At 42.0% G+C, this 15,218-nt stretch overlaps 1 protein-coding gene across 1 annotated transcript in view; it reads right to left on the reverse strand.

Annotated features, from left to right (window-relative positions):
* ZCWPW1 (zinc finger CW-type and PWWP domain containing 1) overlaps nucleotides 1-15,218 on the reverse strand; it is a 28,265-nt gene that overhangs the window by 11,217 nt on the left and 1,830 nt on the right. Inside the window, exons 2-8 of the mRNA XM_023197228.2 lie at nucleotides 13,397-13,503; nucleotides 9,027-9,083; nucleotides 8,036-8,289; nucleotides 7,509-7,587; nucleotides 5,497-5,614; nucleotides 5,032-5,183; nucleotides 4,705-4,827 (exon numbers count right to left, since the gene is read on the reverse strand). Coding sequence (XP_023052996.1) covers nucleotides 4,705-4,827; nucleotides 5,032-5,183; nucleotides 5,497-5,614; nucleotides 7,509-7,587; nucleotides 8,036-8,289; nucleotides 9,027-9,054 — 754 coding nt within the window. The 5' untranslated portion in view covers nucleotides 9,055-9,083; nucleotides 13,397-13,503. The remainder of the gene's footprint in view (nucleotides 1-4,704; nucleotides 4,828-5,031; nucleotides 5,184-5,496; nucleotides 5,615-7,508; nucleotides 7,588-8,035; nucleotides 8,290-9,026; nucleotides 9,084-13,396; nucleotides 13,504-15,218) is intronic.

Raw genomic sequence — 15,218 nt, forward strand, 5'->3', positions numbered from 1 at the left:
TTTGGGTCCTTTCAAAATATCACATGTAAGTAAGAGATCACTTGCGCAATTACTTTTTTTTTTTTTTTTTGAAACAGTCTTGCTCTGTTGCCCAGGCTGAAGTGCAGTGGCACAATCTCGGGTCACTGCAGCCTCCACTTCCCAAGTTCAAGCGATCCTCCCACTTCAGCCTCCCAAGTAGCTGGGACTACAGGCACGCACCACTACACCCAGAAAATTTTTTGTATTTATTGCTAGAGGCAGGGTTTTGCCATGTTGCCCAGGTTGGTCTTGAATTCCTGGGCTCAAGCAATCCACCCTCCTCAGCCTGCCAAAATGCTGGGATTACAGGGGTGAGCCACCGTGCCTGGCCTTAATTACCTTATCTTAAAGAACAAAGTACTGGTTGGGACTAATACGTTAGTCTGAAATGACAGTTGCCAATAGTAGTTTTGGATGTTTACAGAGATGACCTAGCAAGACTAGAAAAATAGAGTAGGAGGAGAGGCCAAGAGTCAAATAAATTAATACAGATCAATAATACAAATTGTTAGCTGTGAAAGCAATGAGTACTCACAAGAAAATGAGTAGGAAAAAATCACTATAATGATATGGAACTGGAAATTTATGGCTTGGAATGATATCTTTGACAAGAACATTGTACTTTTTTTTTAATTTTTTTTTGAGACAGAGTCTCGCTTTGTCGCCCAGGCTGGAGTGCAGTGGCACCATCTCAGCTAGCTGCAAGCTCCGCCTCCCGGGTTCACGCCATTCTCCTGCCTCAGCCTCTGAGTAGCTGGGACTACAGGCGCCCACCACCACGCCCGGCTAATTTTTTGTATTTTTAGTAGAGATGGGGTTTCACCATGTTAGCCAGGATGATCCCGATCTCCTGACCTCGTGATCCGCCCGCCTCGGCCTCCCAAAGTGCTGGGATTACAGGCTTGAGCCACCGCGCCCAGCGAACATTGTACTTTTTTAAAAAGTTCCAAGTAACCTAAAGGAGAAGATAATGTGCTCTGGAAAACTGAGTTTGATGCCCAGATGTGGCTCTATGATAATGAAGACTGATGTCACAGACACATGTTAAGAGGATTTCACTTGACCACTCATTCCTGAAACACTAGTTTCCTGGGTTCTGTGATGTCTCATTCTCCTGTCTCCCTCCCCTCAATTTTACTGGCAACTTCCCCCACAGTCTTCTTTGCAGGGTTCTCCTTGTTCTTCAATCTCTAAATGTCAGGGGTCCCAAAGCCCAATCACAAGCCTTCTCTCCCCATGATACACTTTCTCCTGAGGCAAACTCACCCATTCCCACGGCTTTGAAATCCATTTTCATACCTGACAGAACACAGCTGTCTACTTACAGCTTCTGTTCTGAGTTCCACATTCCTAAGCCACCTTGCTCTTTGATACCTCTATTTGGATGCCTCACAAGCATCTCAAACCTAAATGTACCCAAACCTGAATGCTTAATTTTATCCCACAAACTTTTTCTTCCTCCACTCTTTCCTATCTCCCTTCACGTAACTGTTCAAGCCAGAAACCAATCATCTTTGACATACCCTCTGCTGCTCCAACCTTCCAGTATCCAATTCATTACCAACTTGTAACAATTTTACCTCCAAAACATACCTTAAAACCATCCACTTTTCTCTTTCTCTACTTTCATCATCCTAATCCATTTTATTTTTTATTTTTATCTTATTTTTTAAATATATTTTTTTGAGACAGGGTCTTGCTGTTACCCAGGCTGGAGTGACGTGGTACGAACATAGCTCACTGCAACCTCAAACTCCTGGGCTCAAGTGATCTTCCTGCCTCTGCCTCCCAAGGTGCTGGGATTACAGATGTAAACCACTATACTCAGCCATCATCCTAATGGAAGCCTAATACCTAATCCTCGTACTAACATCTTAACTGGTCTATTCCTGTCTTCTCCCCATACTCCATCTCCAATTAATCACCAAAGGATCCTTTTAAAACATTAAATATGTCACTTCCCTGGTTAAAACCCACCAGTGGCTTCCCCCTGCACTTAGGATAAAATGTGCACTCTGTACATGGTCTTTGACCTAGCCACTGCCTCCCTCTTTCCAGTCATCCAGAGCCACTTTCCCAACTTGCCTCCCCTTGCTCTCTAAGCTCCGCAATCACACTAGCTTTCTTTTAGTATCTGGAACATGCCACACTTCACCCTACCTAAAATGCTTTCTTCACTTGGATAACTTCTACTCTGCCTTCAGGTTTTAGCTTAGAAATGTACTCCCTGACCAGCCCATTCTTACTTCCTCTCATGATACACTGCTCTTTTCCTTCCCTGTACTTAAGTACTTAACGCAAATTGTATTCATTAAATAATCCTTCCTACTTCAGGAGCACTCACCTCTCCTTGGCAACTGTAAGAAACAGGAAGAATGGTTTGTTTATAGCAGGAGGCTGATAAATCCACTACAATCACAATTCAACTCACAAGCACCACCTAGAGGGTGAACCCCCATCTGCCAGCCTAAGATCTAGTCCATGCAGTAATTCTTTTTTTTCCATTTCTTTTTTAATATAAATTCATTTTTTTTTCTTTTTTATAGAGACAGGGGTCTCACTATGTTACCCAGGTTAGTCTTGAATCCTGGACTCAAGCAAGCCTCCTGCCTCATCCTCCCAAAGTGCTAAGATTGCAGGCCTGAGCCACTGTGCCAGGCCCCTTGCAGTAATTCTGAGAAGTACAGGAGACGAGCAACACAAATCTAATGACACCAATTTATTTGAGCTAGCCAGAGATCAGGTCAGTGGGCTCTGCAGTATCCCGAAAGTTCTCAACAAGCACATCTGAGTTTATATAGTCACATAAAACCAAAAGAAAAAACCGTTTAGCTTCCTTTTTGACTCTTATCTAGAAACTCCCTTCGGGTAGTCTGAACTCCAGGCCACCTGGTTGTTCAAATTAGACTTATACCTCAGTGCCTTATGTTACTATGTCATTATAACAAGAGGAATAGTTTATTAACCTGAACTACTTTTTTTGGTGCCTGCACAGTCTTGGAGTTTTCTTCCAAGTGTGTCCAAATTACATTATGCTTCCACAACCAAAACCACATATATGTACACATATAGATTAGACACTAGGTAACTTTTTATTCCACTGTTCCTTAAACTTGGAACTTGTTCTGTCTTTTTGCATTATGTTTTGAGGTTTTGTTTTTGTTTGGTACAAGTGTGTTTAGACTGCCTATTTATTTAGTTTTTTAGAAATAGGGTCTTGCTCTATCACTAAGGCTGGAGTGCAGTGGCACGATCATTGCTTACTGCAGCCTCCAATTCCTGGGATCAAGAGATCCTCCGACCTCAGCCTCTTGAATAGCTAGGACTACAGGCACTACCACCACACCCAGTTAATTTTTTTTTCTTGTAGAGATGAGGGTCTCGCTGTGTTGCCCAAGCTGGTCTCAAACTCCTGGTCTCAAGTGATCCTCCTGCCTTAGTATTTTTGAATTTTTGGACACACTAGTATATTGTATGATCTATTTTATTTCTTGTCATAAAATTTACCATTATCAGGCCAGGCATGGTGGCTTACACCTGTAATCCCAACACTTTGGGAGGCCGAAGCAGGTAGATCACAAGGTCAAGAGATTGAGACTATCCTGGCCAACATGGTGAAACCCCATCTCTACTAAAAATACAAAAATTAGCTGGGCATGGTGGCGCATGCCTGTAGTCCCAGCTACTCGAGAGGTTGAGGCAGGAGAATCACTTGAACTCGGGGGGTGGAGGTTGAAGTGAGCGGAGATCGTGCCACCGCACTCCAGCCTGGTGACAGAGCAAGACTCCATCTCAAAACGAAACAAAACAAAAAACCCCTCCCTCAACTCTGTACCCATTCCTTTTTTGTTTGTTTTTGTTTTTGAGACAGAGTCTTACTTTGCTGCCCAGGCTGGAGTGCAGTGGCACGATCTTGGCCTGCTGCAAGCTCCGTCTCCCAGGTTTAAGCGATTCTCCTGCCTCAGCCTCCAAGTAGCTGAGACTACAGGCACAAGCCACCACACACGGCTAATTTTTGTACTTTTAGTAGAGATGGCGTTTCACCACATTGGTCAGGCTGGTCTTGAACTCCTGACCTTGTGATCCACCCACCTCGGCATCCCACAGAGCTGGGATTACAAGTATGAGCCACCACGTCCAGCCTCCATTCCTTTTTATCTACCATTTTCTCCCTCTTACTTTCCATATCTAAACTAATTGAAAAAGTGTTTACTCTTCAACCGGCTATAAGCTGCCATTCAAACTTACCAACCCTTTCGGTAGCAGTAACCAAACCCCTAACGGCCTCCTAATTGTGATATGCTTGAGCTTATGTTTATCCTCTTTGACTTCTTTACAATGGCATTTGACATGGTTGAGCACCCCTCTTTCTTTAAATTCTCTCCTCCCCTGGCATCTATAATACCACTCCTGATTTTTCTGTTACCTTTCTTACCATATCTTCATTTTCCTCCTGGGAAACATCTAAAATGCTTTGTACATAGTAGGCACCCAGTAACTATGGATTATGTGAATAAATGACTGAATGAATGAAATCATTCTCTCAGCAGCATATTCCGCAACAAGCGGCTGTGAGAGATTAACTATATTCTTTGCAGAGTTTCCTCTAACATCCTAACCCTGCCTCTCTGCTCTATCTCAAATTTTCAGGCCAAACAGGTTTGCCAAACCAACTGAACTCACCAAAACCACTTATCTCTCCTTTTTGCAGGTCCCTGATCTGAGAATGAGCCTGAACTGTCTCCTTTAGTTGGTCTTCCTGTCTGTGCTCATGTCCACCTTGAGTTTTCTCCACCTTCTCATCTTCTGGGAAGAGAAAAGAAAACGTGGGGTGGGGAGATGAAGAAGACAATCTTTGTAGATAGTAAAGGTCAGTGAAAGAAGAAAGAATCACAGCCTAATAGTCTCAAGTCTTGGGCTGAAAATTCTCAGCCTGCCCATGGTCCCATTCCCTAATTTCCTGGAGCAAGTACTTGAGCCAGGTTTCAAAGTATATCTGACTGTACTTACGAGCTTCCTTCTTCCTTTTGCTTAAGGTGAGTCTATTGGATTTCTTCTTAGAGGGTACAGGATCTGGCTGGCCTAGCTTAGACGTCCTTATCTCAGGGGCAGCTTCACCTTCCCAAGACACTGAAATCTCTTGAGTATGTGGTACCTCCTCTCTGAAAATGAGGTTTTATTTTAATGAAAGGTAAACATAGAGCAATTGCAGAACCTTCTTTTGAAAAAACCCAAGAGTAAAAGGAAGACAGATGAATCCTAAGCTTTCTAAGGTCTCCTGAGGTCATTTCATCCATCTACTTGCCTGTTTTTCCCAACTCAAACAGGTATCTTTCCTGAGCTGAGAGAAATCTATAGAAATATGATAAACGACCAGATAGACAGACAAACGGACAGACAGATAGACTTACTGACCATGATTTACCAATGTGTAGTCCATTCTGTGTTCAACTTGCCCCACCAAAATAAACTTACCCATTAGCATTATCAGTATCAGTAGCAGAAGCAGTAATTCCTGGCTCCTTGGCTGACTGGGTGGATACTATGGGCTGGGCACAGGAAGTCTCTGCAAAATCAAGGCCAGATCCCATCCCTCCCAAAACAAAATACTATAAGCAGAGAAGTAAAAAAACAAAAAAGCCACTCTATTATTCCCTAACATTTTCTCTGAAGTGTCTTCTCCCTGTCACCTGAAAGAGCCTACCTTTGGCCTTTTGTCATATCACAGAACTTTAAATATTTAAATTTTCAGGAAAAATTGCAAATATGTATCTTTCTGCAAGCCTTTCCAGATTGATTTGCCTTATTCCAGGATGGCCAGGTAATGATAATTTTGTGTACATAAAAAAATTATAGGCCAAGCACAGTGGCTCATGCCTGTAATCCTAGCACTTTGGGAGGCTGAGGTGGGTGGAATGCCAAAGCTCAGGAGTTCAAGACAAGCCTGGGCAACATGGTGAAACCCTGTCTCTACTAAAATACAAAAAATTTGCCAGGCATGGTGGCGTGCACCTGTAGTCCCAGCTTCTCCGGAGGCTGAGCCAGGAGAATTTCTTGAACCTGGGAGGCGGAAGTTACAGTGAGTCAAGATTACACCACTGCACTCCAGCCTGGGCAACAGAGCAAGACTCTGTCTAAATATATATATATACACACTGCATTTTATATCATTTGTGGCTCAAATTCCTAGGAATAGAAGTATACCTAAAAATGGCTGAAATGTCAGACTGTTCTCTTTAGCTTCACGAATTTATGGAGAAGCCTTCATAGAGGTTTTTTGTTTTTTCTTTTGAGACAGAGTCTTGCTCTGTCGCCCAGGCTGGAGTGAAGTGGCGCAATCTCCGCTCACTGCAACTTCCGCCTCCCAGGTTCAAGCAATTCTCATGCCTCAGGCTCCTGAGTAGCTGGGACTAGAGGCACATGCCACCACGCCTGGCTAATTTTTATATTTTTAGTAGAGACGGGGTTTCACCATGTTGGGCAGGCTGGTCTCGAACTCCTGATCTCAAGTGATCCATCCGCCTCGGCCTCCCAAAGTGCTGGGATTACAGGCATGAGCCACCGCACCTGGCCTCCCTCACCGTGTTCTTTATTCTAAAAACTAAATCCCTAACCACATGCAAAATTGGTATTAGAAACTGAAATTTGCAAGGATATGTACCCTAAGTTTTTCAAATCTAGGGAAAACAATTTTATCTTTTCTAAGTAGTTTGTAATTACATAGAAACAAATTTTAACTGCATTTTAAAAATTTAGGGCCAAACACTATAGCTCAGGTCTACAATCCCAGCACTTTGGGAGGCTGAAATGGGAAAATTGCTTGCAGCCATGAGTTCAAGACCAGCCTGGGCAACATAGCAAGATCTCATCTCTATAAAAAGTAAAAATTAAAACAACAGGCTGGGTGCAGTGACTTACACATGTAATCCTAGCACTGAGAGGCTAAGGCAGGCAGATCACTTGAGGTCAGGAGTTTGAGACCAGCCTGGTCAGCCTGGTGAAACCTTGCCTCTACTAAAAATACAAAAATTAGCCAGGCGTGGTGGTGGGTGCCAGTAATCCCAGCTACTTGGGAGGCTGAGGCAGGAGAATCACTTGAACCTGGGAGGCAGAGGGTGCAGTGAGCCAAGATCACATCACTGCCCTCCAGCCTGGGTGACAGAACAAGATTCCATCTCAAAAAAAGTAATAATAAGTAAATAAGTAACAACAAAAATCCCATGGCTTGAAAATTTAGGTAAGACTATATATAAATTCTGAAGTCAATGTAATCTACTTTTTCTAAAAATATGTACCCTTTAAGGTAGTTTAGCTATAGTCCTGTTGATAAGTGATGAAATATTTTTAAAATATATTGAAGTCTTATCTAATATTACCTTATTTAGAAGATAGGAGAGGAAGAGAGAAGCTGTCAGACCTAACTGTCCCTCTCAGGTGATAGTCACTCTGCCTAACTGAAACCCTTTTTCTCTTACTACATGCCATACCCAAGCACTCCTGAAGGGACTTCTGCAGCACAATCTGGACAATCTCCTCAAATTCTGCAGGGGTAAGACTTGATTTTTCCTGCAGAGACAAGGGGAGGGGAGGAAAACCACTTATCTTTCCATAGTTTTTCCCTCTGAACAGTCAGGGAAGCCTCCTTTAGATGGATGAGGCAGTAAGTTTACAAGATGGAAGGCATGCAGTCAGCATAGCTAAGGAGGCCATGAACTCTATCCCAGATCTCCTGGGAATAAAGGAGTCAAAGAAAAGAAAAAAAGGTATAATGTCTCTGTCCACTTCTACCCCCACCTCTAACCCACCTCATCCTATTATTTCCTGCTCAATTCTTCCATCAAAACATTTTTGACCTCTTTGAGAAAAAAAAAGAAAAATGGAAGCTCCCAAACAGGAATACAAACCTGAAACTCTAGGGTGAATTTCCTCAACGTGAAAAGACTGTCTGTCTAGCCTTAGCCAGGGGCAAGGTATGAGGAGATGTCCTACCAGAGCCCACCAATATGACTGGTACCTTTTCTTTCTTCTCTGCTTGCTTGTTGTTTTGTGCCTTTCTTTTTTTCTCCTGGCCCCTGCTTGGACCATTCTTTGTGGTTGCTTTTTCCTCTTCCTTCTTTAAACTGGCCTTTGGCAGGCTTATGCTGGCCTCTGTCTCTGGGGAACTGATCCCCAGGGTCTCCTCCTTGGGGGAGTTAGGGCTACAAGGTAACAGGCTGTAAGATTTTTGTGCAGGTGGGGCAAAGATTCTCTTTGGTCCCTTTCCACATTCTGAAAGAAATGTGATCATGTGGAATTTATGAAACATACAGTCTAACAGAGATTGCCAAACATTGCCCTTTGACTGGCCATAACAGAATGATATGAAGAGAGCTTTTAACAAATTCAGATTCCTGGGTCTGTCACTCCCCAGCCCTGAGATGCTGACGAGGTAGTTTGACGTGAGAGGCCTAGCAATCTTTAATTTTACAAGGCTAGTTGATTCTGATACACTGCCAGATTTGGGAACCACTAAGTCAAAGGTGATAAATATAAGCATGCAGGAAGCTGAATTATCCAAACGTGAAACTGTATAATTTGCTCATTTTTACTTTAGATAAAATGTTATGGAAAATTAGAGCAATTTTTTAAAAACTAGTCAAAATCTATAAATTATTCACAGCTCTTATGCCACCTCCTCAATAAAAATTATAATGATCCTCCCAGGTATATCTTTCTTCCGAGCTTCCTTAATACTCTGCACAAAACTGGTGGCATTTACCACATTCAACTTTATCATAGGTATTTAAATGCCTTTTCTCTCCCCAAGTTCATATGTTCCTCGAGCAGGACTGTTTTTAAGTCACATTTATTTCACTCAAAGCATCTTGTTTTGTTTGACCAGAGCAGTAATTTGACCAGAGTGGGCACAGAATATAGGGACCTGAACCAGCCTTTGGTGGAAAGGATGTCCAAAGGAGAAAAACGAGAGAGACGTACAAAGTAAACCTCCCTCACTCTTGACTCACCTTCTTTATTCTGCAATGTTGTCATCATTCAGCTTAGAAACTACACTTTGTGTGCCTCTGTTAGAAAAAAGAAATTAACTGCTATGACTCTGATTAAACAAGATTTTAAACCTTCTGTCTTCCTGGGTTCAGGAACTCTTTGTTTCAGACCTCTGAACTATGTTTCTGCATTCTTGACCTCCTCTGTGGTGCCAATTACATGCCCCTGTGGTGCCAGTTACACGCCAGGGAATAATAAGAGTTGCTGTTTTAAAGATTGGCAACAACCAGGGCTGGGTATGGTGGCTCACACCTGTAATCCTGGCACTTTAGGAGGCCGTGGCAGGCAGATCGGTTCAGCCTGGGAGTTCAAGACCAGCCTGGACAACACGGCAAAACCCTGTTTCCACAAAAAATAAAACAAATTAGCCAGTGTAGTGGCACGGGCTTGTAGTCCCAGCTACTCTGGAGGCTGAGGTGGGAGGATCACTTCAGCCCAGGAGGCGGAGACTGCACTGAGCCAAAATTGTGCCCCTGCACCCCAGCCTGGGTGACAGAGTGAGACCCTGACTCAAACATTTAAATAACAAATAAATATTAGCAGCAATCCTTAGTGTATTATGTGCCTAGAACCATGTCCAACATAAGGCAGGCAGCAGAAATGGTAGTAGTACCAGAAGTATAGGTAGCAGTAGAGCAGTGATGATAGGGTATGAATAAGAAAAGAGAGTTTTCTTCAGAGGGATAGCCTCATTTCATAAGCCTCTCCTAAACACTTAAGACTACACACATAATTTGGTAATTCTCTGACCTCAGAGGTCTCTGTGCATAGAGAAGCCCCACTTTTAACATCATTATAATGTTTATTTTCCCTTTCTTAGATCCTCAGTCCAATCAATTTTCCAATGTACTAGATTCTACCAATCTCTAATCATAGCTCAGAAGTATTTGATAACCAGCAGAGGTTCCCAGATAATATCTTCTTCCTTATCCTACCTTAGCACCTAATAATGAGAAATTAAATTAGTGCCTTCTTTGATATTCATAGTTCATCTTCAGCAATCTACTCACAGATGTTCCACACGACATGACATCAATGTGTTTATTTTTTTTTTTGAGAAGGAATTTTGCTCTTGTTGCCCAGGCTGGAGTACAATGGCACGGTCTCGGCTCACCGCAAGCTCTGCCTCCCAGGTTCAAGCGATTCTCCTGCCTCAGCCTCCCGAGTGAGTAGCTGGGATTACAGGTATACGCCACCACTCCCCGATAATTTTGTATTTTTAGTAGAGGCAAGGTTTCTCCATATTGGTCGGGCTGGTTTTGAACTCCCCACCTCAGGTGATCTGCCTGCCTCAGCCTCCCAAAGTGCTGGGATTACAGGTGTGAGCCACTCCACACAGCCTGACATCAATGTATTTCTTGATTACTACTGACGTTGTGACTAATGGTAATGGCTAACACTGAGCACTGACTATATTCTTTACCCTTTATGTAGCATTCCATTTAATTCTCACAACAGATCTATGAGATGGGTAACATTTTACACTTGGGGGAAATTCAGGCTTACAGGGATTTAAAGATACTAAGTCACTGATAAGTAGTAAAATCAGGATTAGAACCTGTCTGATTTCAAAGTTTGTGCTAATAACTGCACGTGACATCCTAACAGTCTAATTCAGTGCTTCACCACCATTTTGCCATCACAGCACACACAGAAAACATACATTAATAGCATATACTGAAACACATAGAAAATGACATTTCCAGGCCGGGCGCGGTGGCTCAAGCCTGTAATCCCAGCCACTTTGGGAGGCCGAGACGGGCGGATCACGAGGTCAGGAGATCGAGACCATCCTGGCTATTTTCCAATTTATACTTTCCCACTACTGATATTATTTCCACACAGCTTTATTTTCACTTTTTCTTTCCAACCTTTTTTACGTTCCAACCCTTATTTTACGTTCAAGGGGTACATGTGCAGGTTTGTTACATGGGTAAACTGCATGTCATGGGATTTAGTGTACAGATAATTTTGTTTCACAAGTAATGAGTACAGTACCCAATAGGTAGTTTTTCAGTTCTCACCCTCCTCCCACTCTCCACCCTCAAGTAGGCTCCAGTGTCTATTGTTCCCTTCTTTGTGTCCATGTGTATGTAATGTTGAGCTCCTACTTTATAAGTGAGAACATACAGTATTTGGTTTTCTGTTCCTGTGTTAATTCACTTAGGATAACGGCCTCCAGCTCCATCCATGTTGCTGCAAAGGACATGATCTTGTTCTTTTATATGACTTCGTAGTATTCTGTGTCCCACCCAGCTTTCTGAAGAAAACTGTCTTTTATTTTATTAACTTTAACTTCTTATAGGCCTTTACCCAGTTTTCTTTAGGCTTAAGGGATATATGTCATTCTTACTTTTATAACCATTATAAAAAGCATTCTAGCTCTGGGAAGACCTTTAGGGATAATAAAGCCCCAACTCCCCTTTCTACGGATGGAAAAAAACATGCTAACAGAGGTTAAGTGATTTGCCCAAAGACTCAGTGTTAATATATTGTTGAGCTTAGATGAACCTAGGACTTTTGCCTCTCAATTCTACTAATAACATGTCTGTTCTACTCAGTGATCTTGTTTCTGACTGTAGGTTTTGAGCAGTTTGAAAGCCCTACAACTGAAACTCATTGTTCTAAATCTGTGATCCCCCACTATAAAGAGATCCAAAAGCAGCATAAAATGGATCATCTGGTTCACATACACTTCCCTTTAAAGGATCAGAAAATTTTAAGACCTTAAATGGCCAAACTTGTTCAAGGTACAGGGTTCCTCTCTCTAGACCATAAGATAAACTTAAAGGGTACTGAGATTTTGACAGTGTGGCCACAGCATGGCTAAATGTGAATACCCTTTAACAATTTTCTCTTCCTTTCACTTCTATAAATGTGAACAATTCAGATGTGCTGTTCTAAAGCAACTACGTTTCCTTTATATTAAAGAGCACATTTTCTTGCTGTTTCCATTTTAACTCATCATGATCAATCCCAAAACATATTTGCTCCAGAAAAAAAGGCAAGTTGGAATTTTGGGGAGAAACACTCAAGCAAATTAATCTCCTTTATTATAATCCTAAATAGAAGGTAATGACTGGATAAAATTGGCTGGGCATGGTGGCTGATGCCTGTAATCCCAGCACTTTGGGAGGCTGAAGCGAGTGGATCACCTGAGGTCAGGAGTTCGACACTAGCCTGGTCAGCATGGCAAAACTCCATCTCTACTAAAAATACAAAAAATTAGCCAGGCGTGGTGGTGGGCGCCTGTAATCCCAGCTACTCTAGAGGCTGAGGCAGGAAAATTGCTTGCACCCAGGAGGCAGAGGTTGCAGTGAGCCAAGATGGCGCCATTGCACTCCAGCCTGGGCAACAAGAGCAAAACTCCGTCTCAAAAAAAAAAGAAAAAAAGACTGGATAAAATTAGGCTGTAAAAAGAATATTAATTTGATCACAAATGACAAATTTATCTTTCTCAGACTTTAAAATTCCAAAAAAGATCATAAGAAGTCTCAGTCTAAGTTATAAGGGCTATGGTAAGTGAGAAAAGCAGAGTGAAAATCAGTGTGTTTCAGATGACAATATTTAGTTTTAAAAACATATGTCTAGTATAATAGAGAAAATCATAAATTTTCTCTGGAAGAGAAAAAAAATGGATCAAAATGCCTCTGGGGAGTAGAACTGGGTAGATGAGAGTGAAAGGAAGCTTTTGGTATACTCCCTCGTGTGTCTTTGGCATTTTAAAACATGCAAATGTTACCACTTCAAAAAATATTTTAAATTTTTTTTTTTTTTTTTTGAGAAATAAGTCTTGGTCTGTCGCCAGGCTGGAGTGCAGTGGCACGATCTTCGCTCACTGAAACCTCTACCTCCCGGGTTCAAGTGACTCTCCTGCCTCAGCCTCCCGAGTAGCTGGGATTACAGGAGTGTGCCACCACCCCCAGCTAATTTTTGTATTTTTAGTAGAGACAGGGTTTCACCATGTTGGCCAGGATGGTCTCAATCTCCTGACCTCGTGATCCGCCTGCCTCGGCCTCCCAAAATGCTGGGATTACAGGCGTGAGGCACAGTGCCCAGCCTAAATTCTTTAAGTAAAATTAAAAGAGAGTATTTTGACTAATCTAAAAATACAAAACATTTCCAGTATTTAGGTTCAAATCCTTATCTAAACCCGTAAAGATCTTCCTAGGCCAAAGTATGTTTCTGGAGCCCCAACCAACAAGATAGAATTGTGGTTCACTGTTGAGCTAGTAAGATGTAATAAATCTATAAACAGTGATAAATAGTATCACATAATATGTATAATCTGTGCATGTGATGAACACTGCTTTCAAACAAAATCTCTAACCTGATCAATAAAGAAGGGAAGGACAGGAAGTCACTTTCTGAGAACTCAGGTTGCCCCTCCTCTGTTTCAGGTGAATTAACTTCTTTCACAATAACAAATACTGAAAGCTGGTTCAGAGAGAAAGGAAAAAAATATAGACAAGTTAATAAATACATAAAATACCACTAACTTTCTTCTGTACAGCTACTAAATGCCTAGGGGCTGTTGACTCAGGAATAAAATTTGAGGTTTTAATTTATCTTTTCTTACCTTAGATGAAGAGGGGCAGGATGTGGGGTTGGGGGAAAGGCTTTAATAAGAGGGGCAAAGGCTTTAAATAAGAATGTAAAAGAACCCGTACAGTTCCAGAAATCATATTCCCATCACTCAACATACGTAATGAGGGTAAAAAAGGAGGGAAAAAGAACTTAGAAATAATAAAGGGAACCCAGGGAAAGTGAATGAGGATCTCAAAACAGTTTTAGTTCGCTTAGAACATTAAAAATCATCACATAAATTTTGAGATGAAATCATCTAACTCAGCAGTTCTAAGTATGGTCCCAGAATCCTAGGGGGTCCTCTCCCCTTTCCAACTACCTATCTGTATTAAGCTTGGTTTTCTCATGTACTTTTACAAAAACAAGATATCCCAACAGACTAAATGCAGAAACTGATGAGAACCCAGTTGTTTTCTATTAAGCCAGACATGAAAGAGATCTGTAAAAATGTAAAACACCACCATTCTTCATGCTAAATTTTCTTTTGTTTAGGAAAATGTATTTTTCATAAAAACCTGTTTAGGTTAACATATTATTTCTAATCAAACTTTAAATGTTTCTCAATTTTAATTTCTAATATGTTTATATCAACAGATACAAACCAAATAAAAGCTCTTTGGAGTTCTCTATAATTTAAGAGTATAAAAGGGTTCTCAGACCAAAAAGTTTGAGAACTGACCTAGCGAAATAACTTCTGTCTTGCCAATTTTTAAAAAATAAACGGTAATTCTCTCTTCCCACACACCATTCAGAATGTGTTCCCACACTTCCTCCTCCTAACCATCCAATCATTCCCTTCTTTACCTTGTTCCTCAAATCCTTGGTCTAAGAGAAGTAAACCCTTCAGCATTGTCATCTAATCCAGACTCCCTGAGTCTCAAAAAAGTGGGAAAGAGTATATTTCAGCCGGGCACAGTGGCTCACGCCTGTAATTCCAGCACTTTGGGAGGCCAAGGTGGTCGGATCACCTGAGGTCAGGAGTTCAAGACCAGCCTGACCAACATGCTGAAGCCCCGTCTCCACTAAAATACAAAAATTAGCCGAGTGTGGTGGCAGGCGCCTGTAATCTCAGCTAATTGGCAGGCTGAAGGAGGAGAATCACTTGAACCCAGGAAGTGGAGGCTGCAGTGAGCCAAGATCGTGCTATTGCACTCCAGCCTGGGCAAAATGAGCGAGACTCCATCTAAAAAAAAAAAAAAAAAAAAAAGTATATTTCAAATCTTTCTTAAGCCAGAGTCTGATCTTCCTTTTTGCATTAATAACAGTATGTGGACTCCCGCTTATTTTCATGCATCAATTAACTAACAGCAGTTTCCTTCCTTCTTTCCTTTTTCCCTTCCTCCCACTTCCCTCCCTCTCTTCCTTCTTCCCTCCTGTCTCCCTTTGTCCCTCCATCCCTTCCTCTCTCTCCCTCCCCCTCCTTCCTCCTTGTCTCCTTCCTCCCCCTTCTCTCCCTCTCTCCTTCCTCCTTGTCTCCTTCCTCCCCCTTTTCTCCCTCTCTCCTTCCTCCCCCTCCCGCTTCCCTCTCTCCCTCCCCCTCCTTCCTTCCTTGTCCTCCTCTCGTC

Source organism: Piliocolobus tephrosceles, chromosome 8, assembly GCF_002776525.5.
Source record: "Piliocolobus tephrosceles isolate RC106 chromosome 8, ASM277652v3, whole genome shotgun sequence".
In the NCBI taxonomy this organism is placed as follows: Eukaryota; Metazoa; Chordata; class Mammalia; order Primates; family Cercopithecidae; genus Piliocolobus; species Piliocolobus tephrosceles.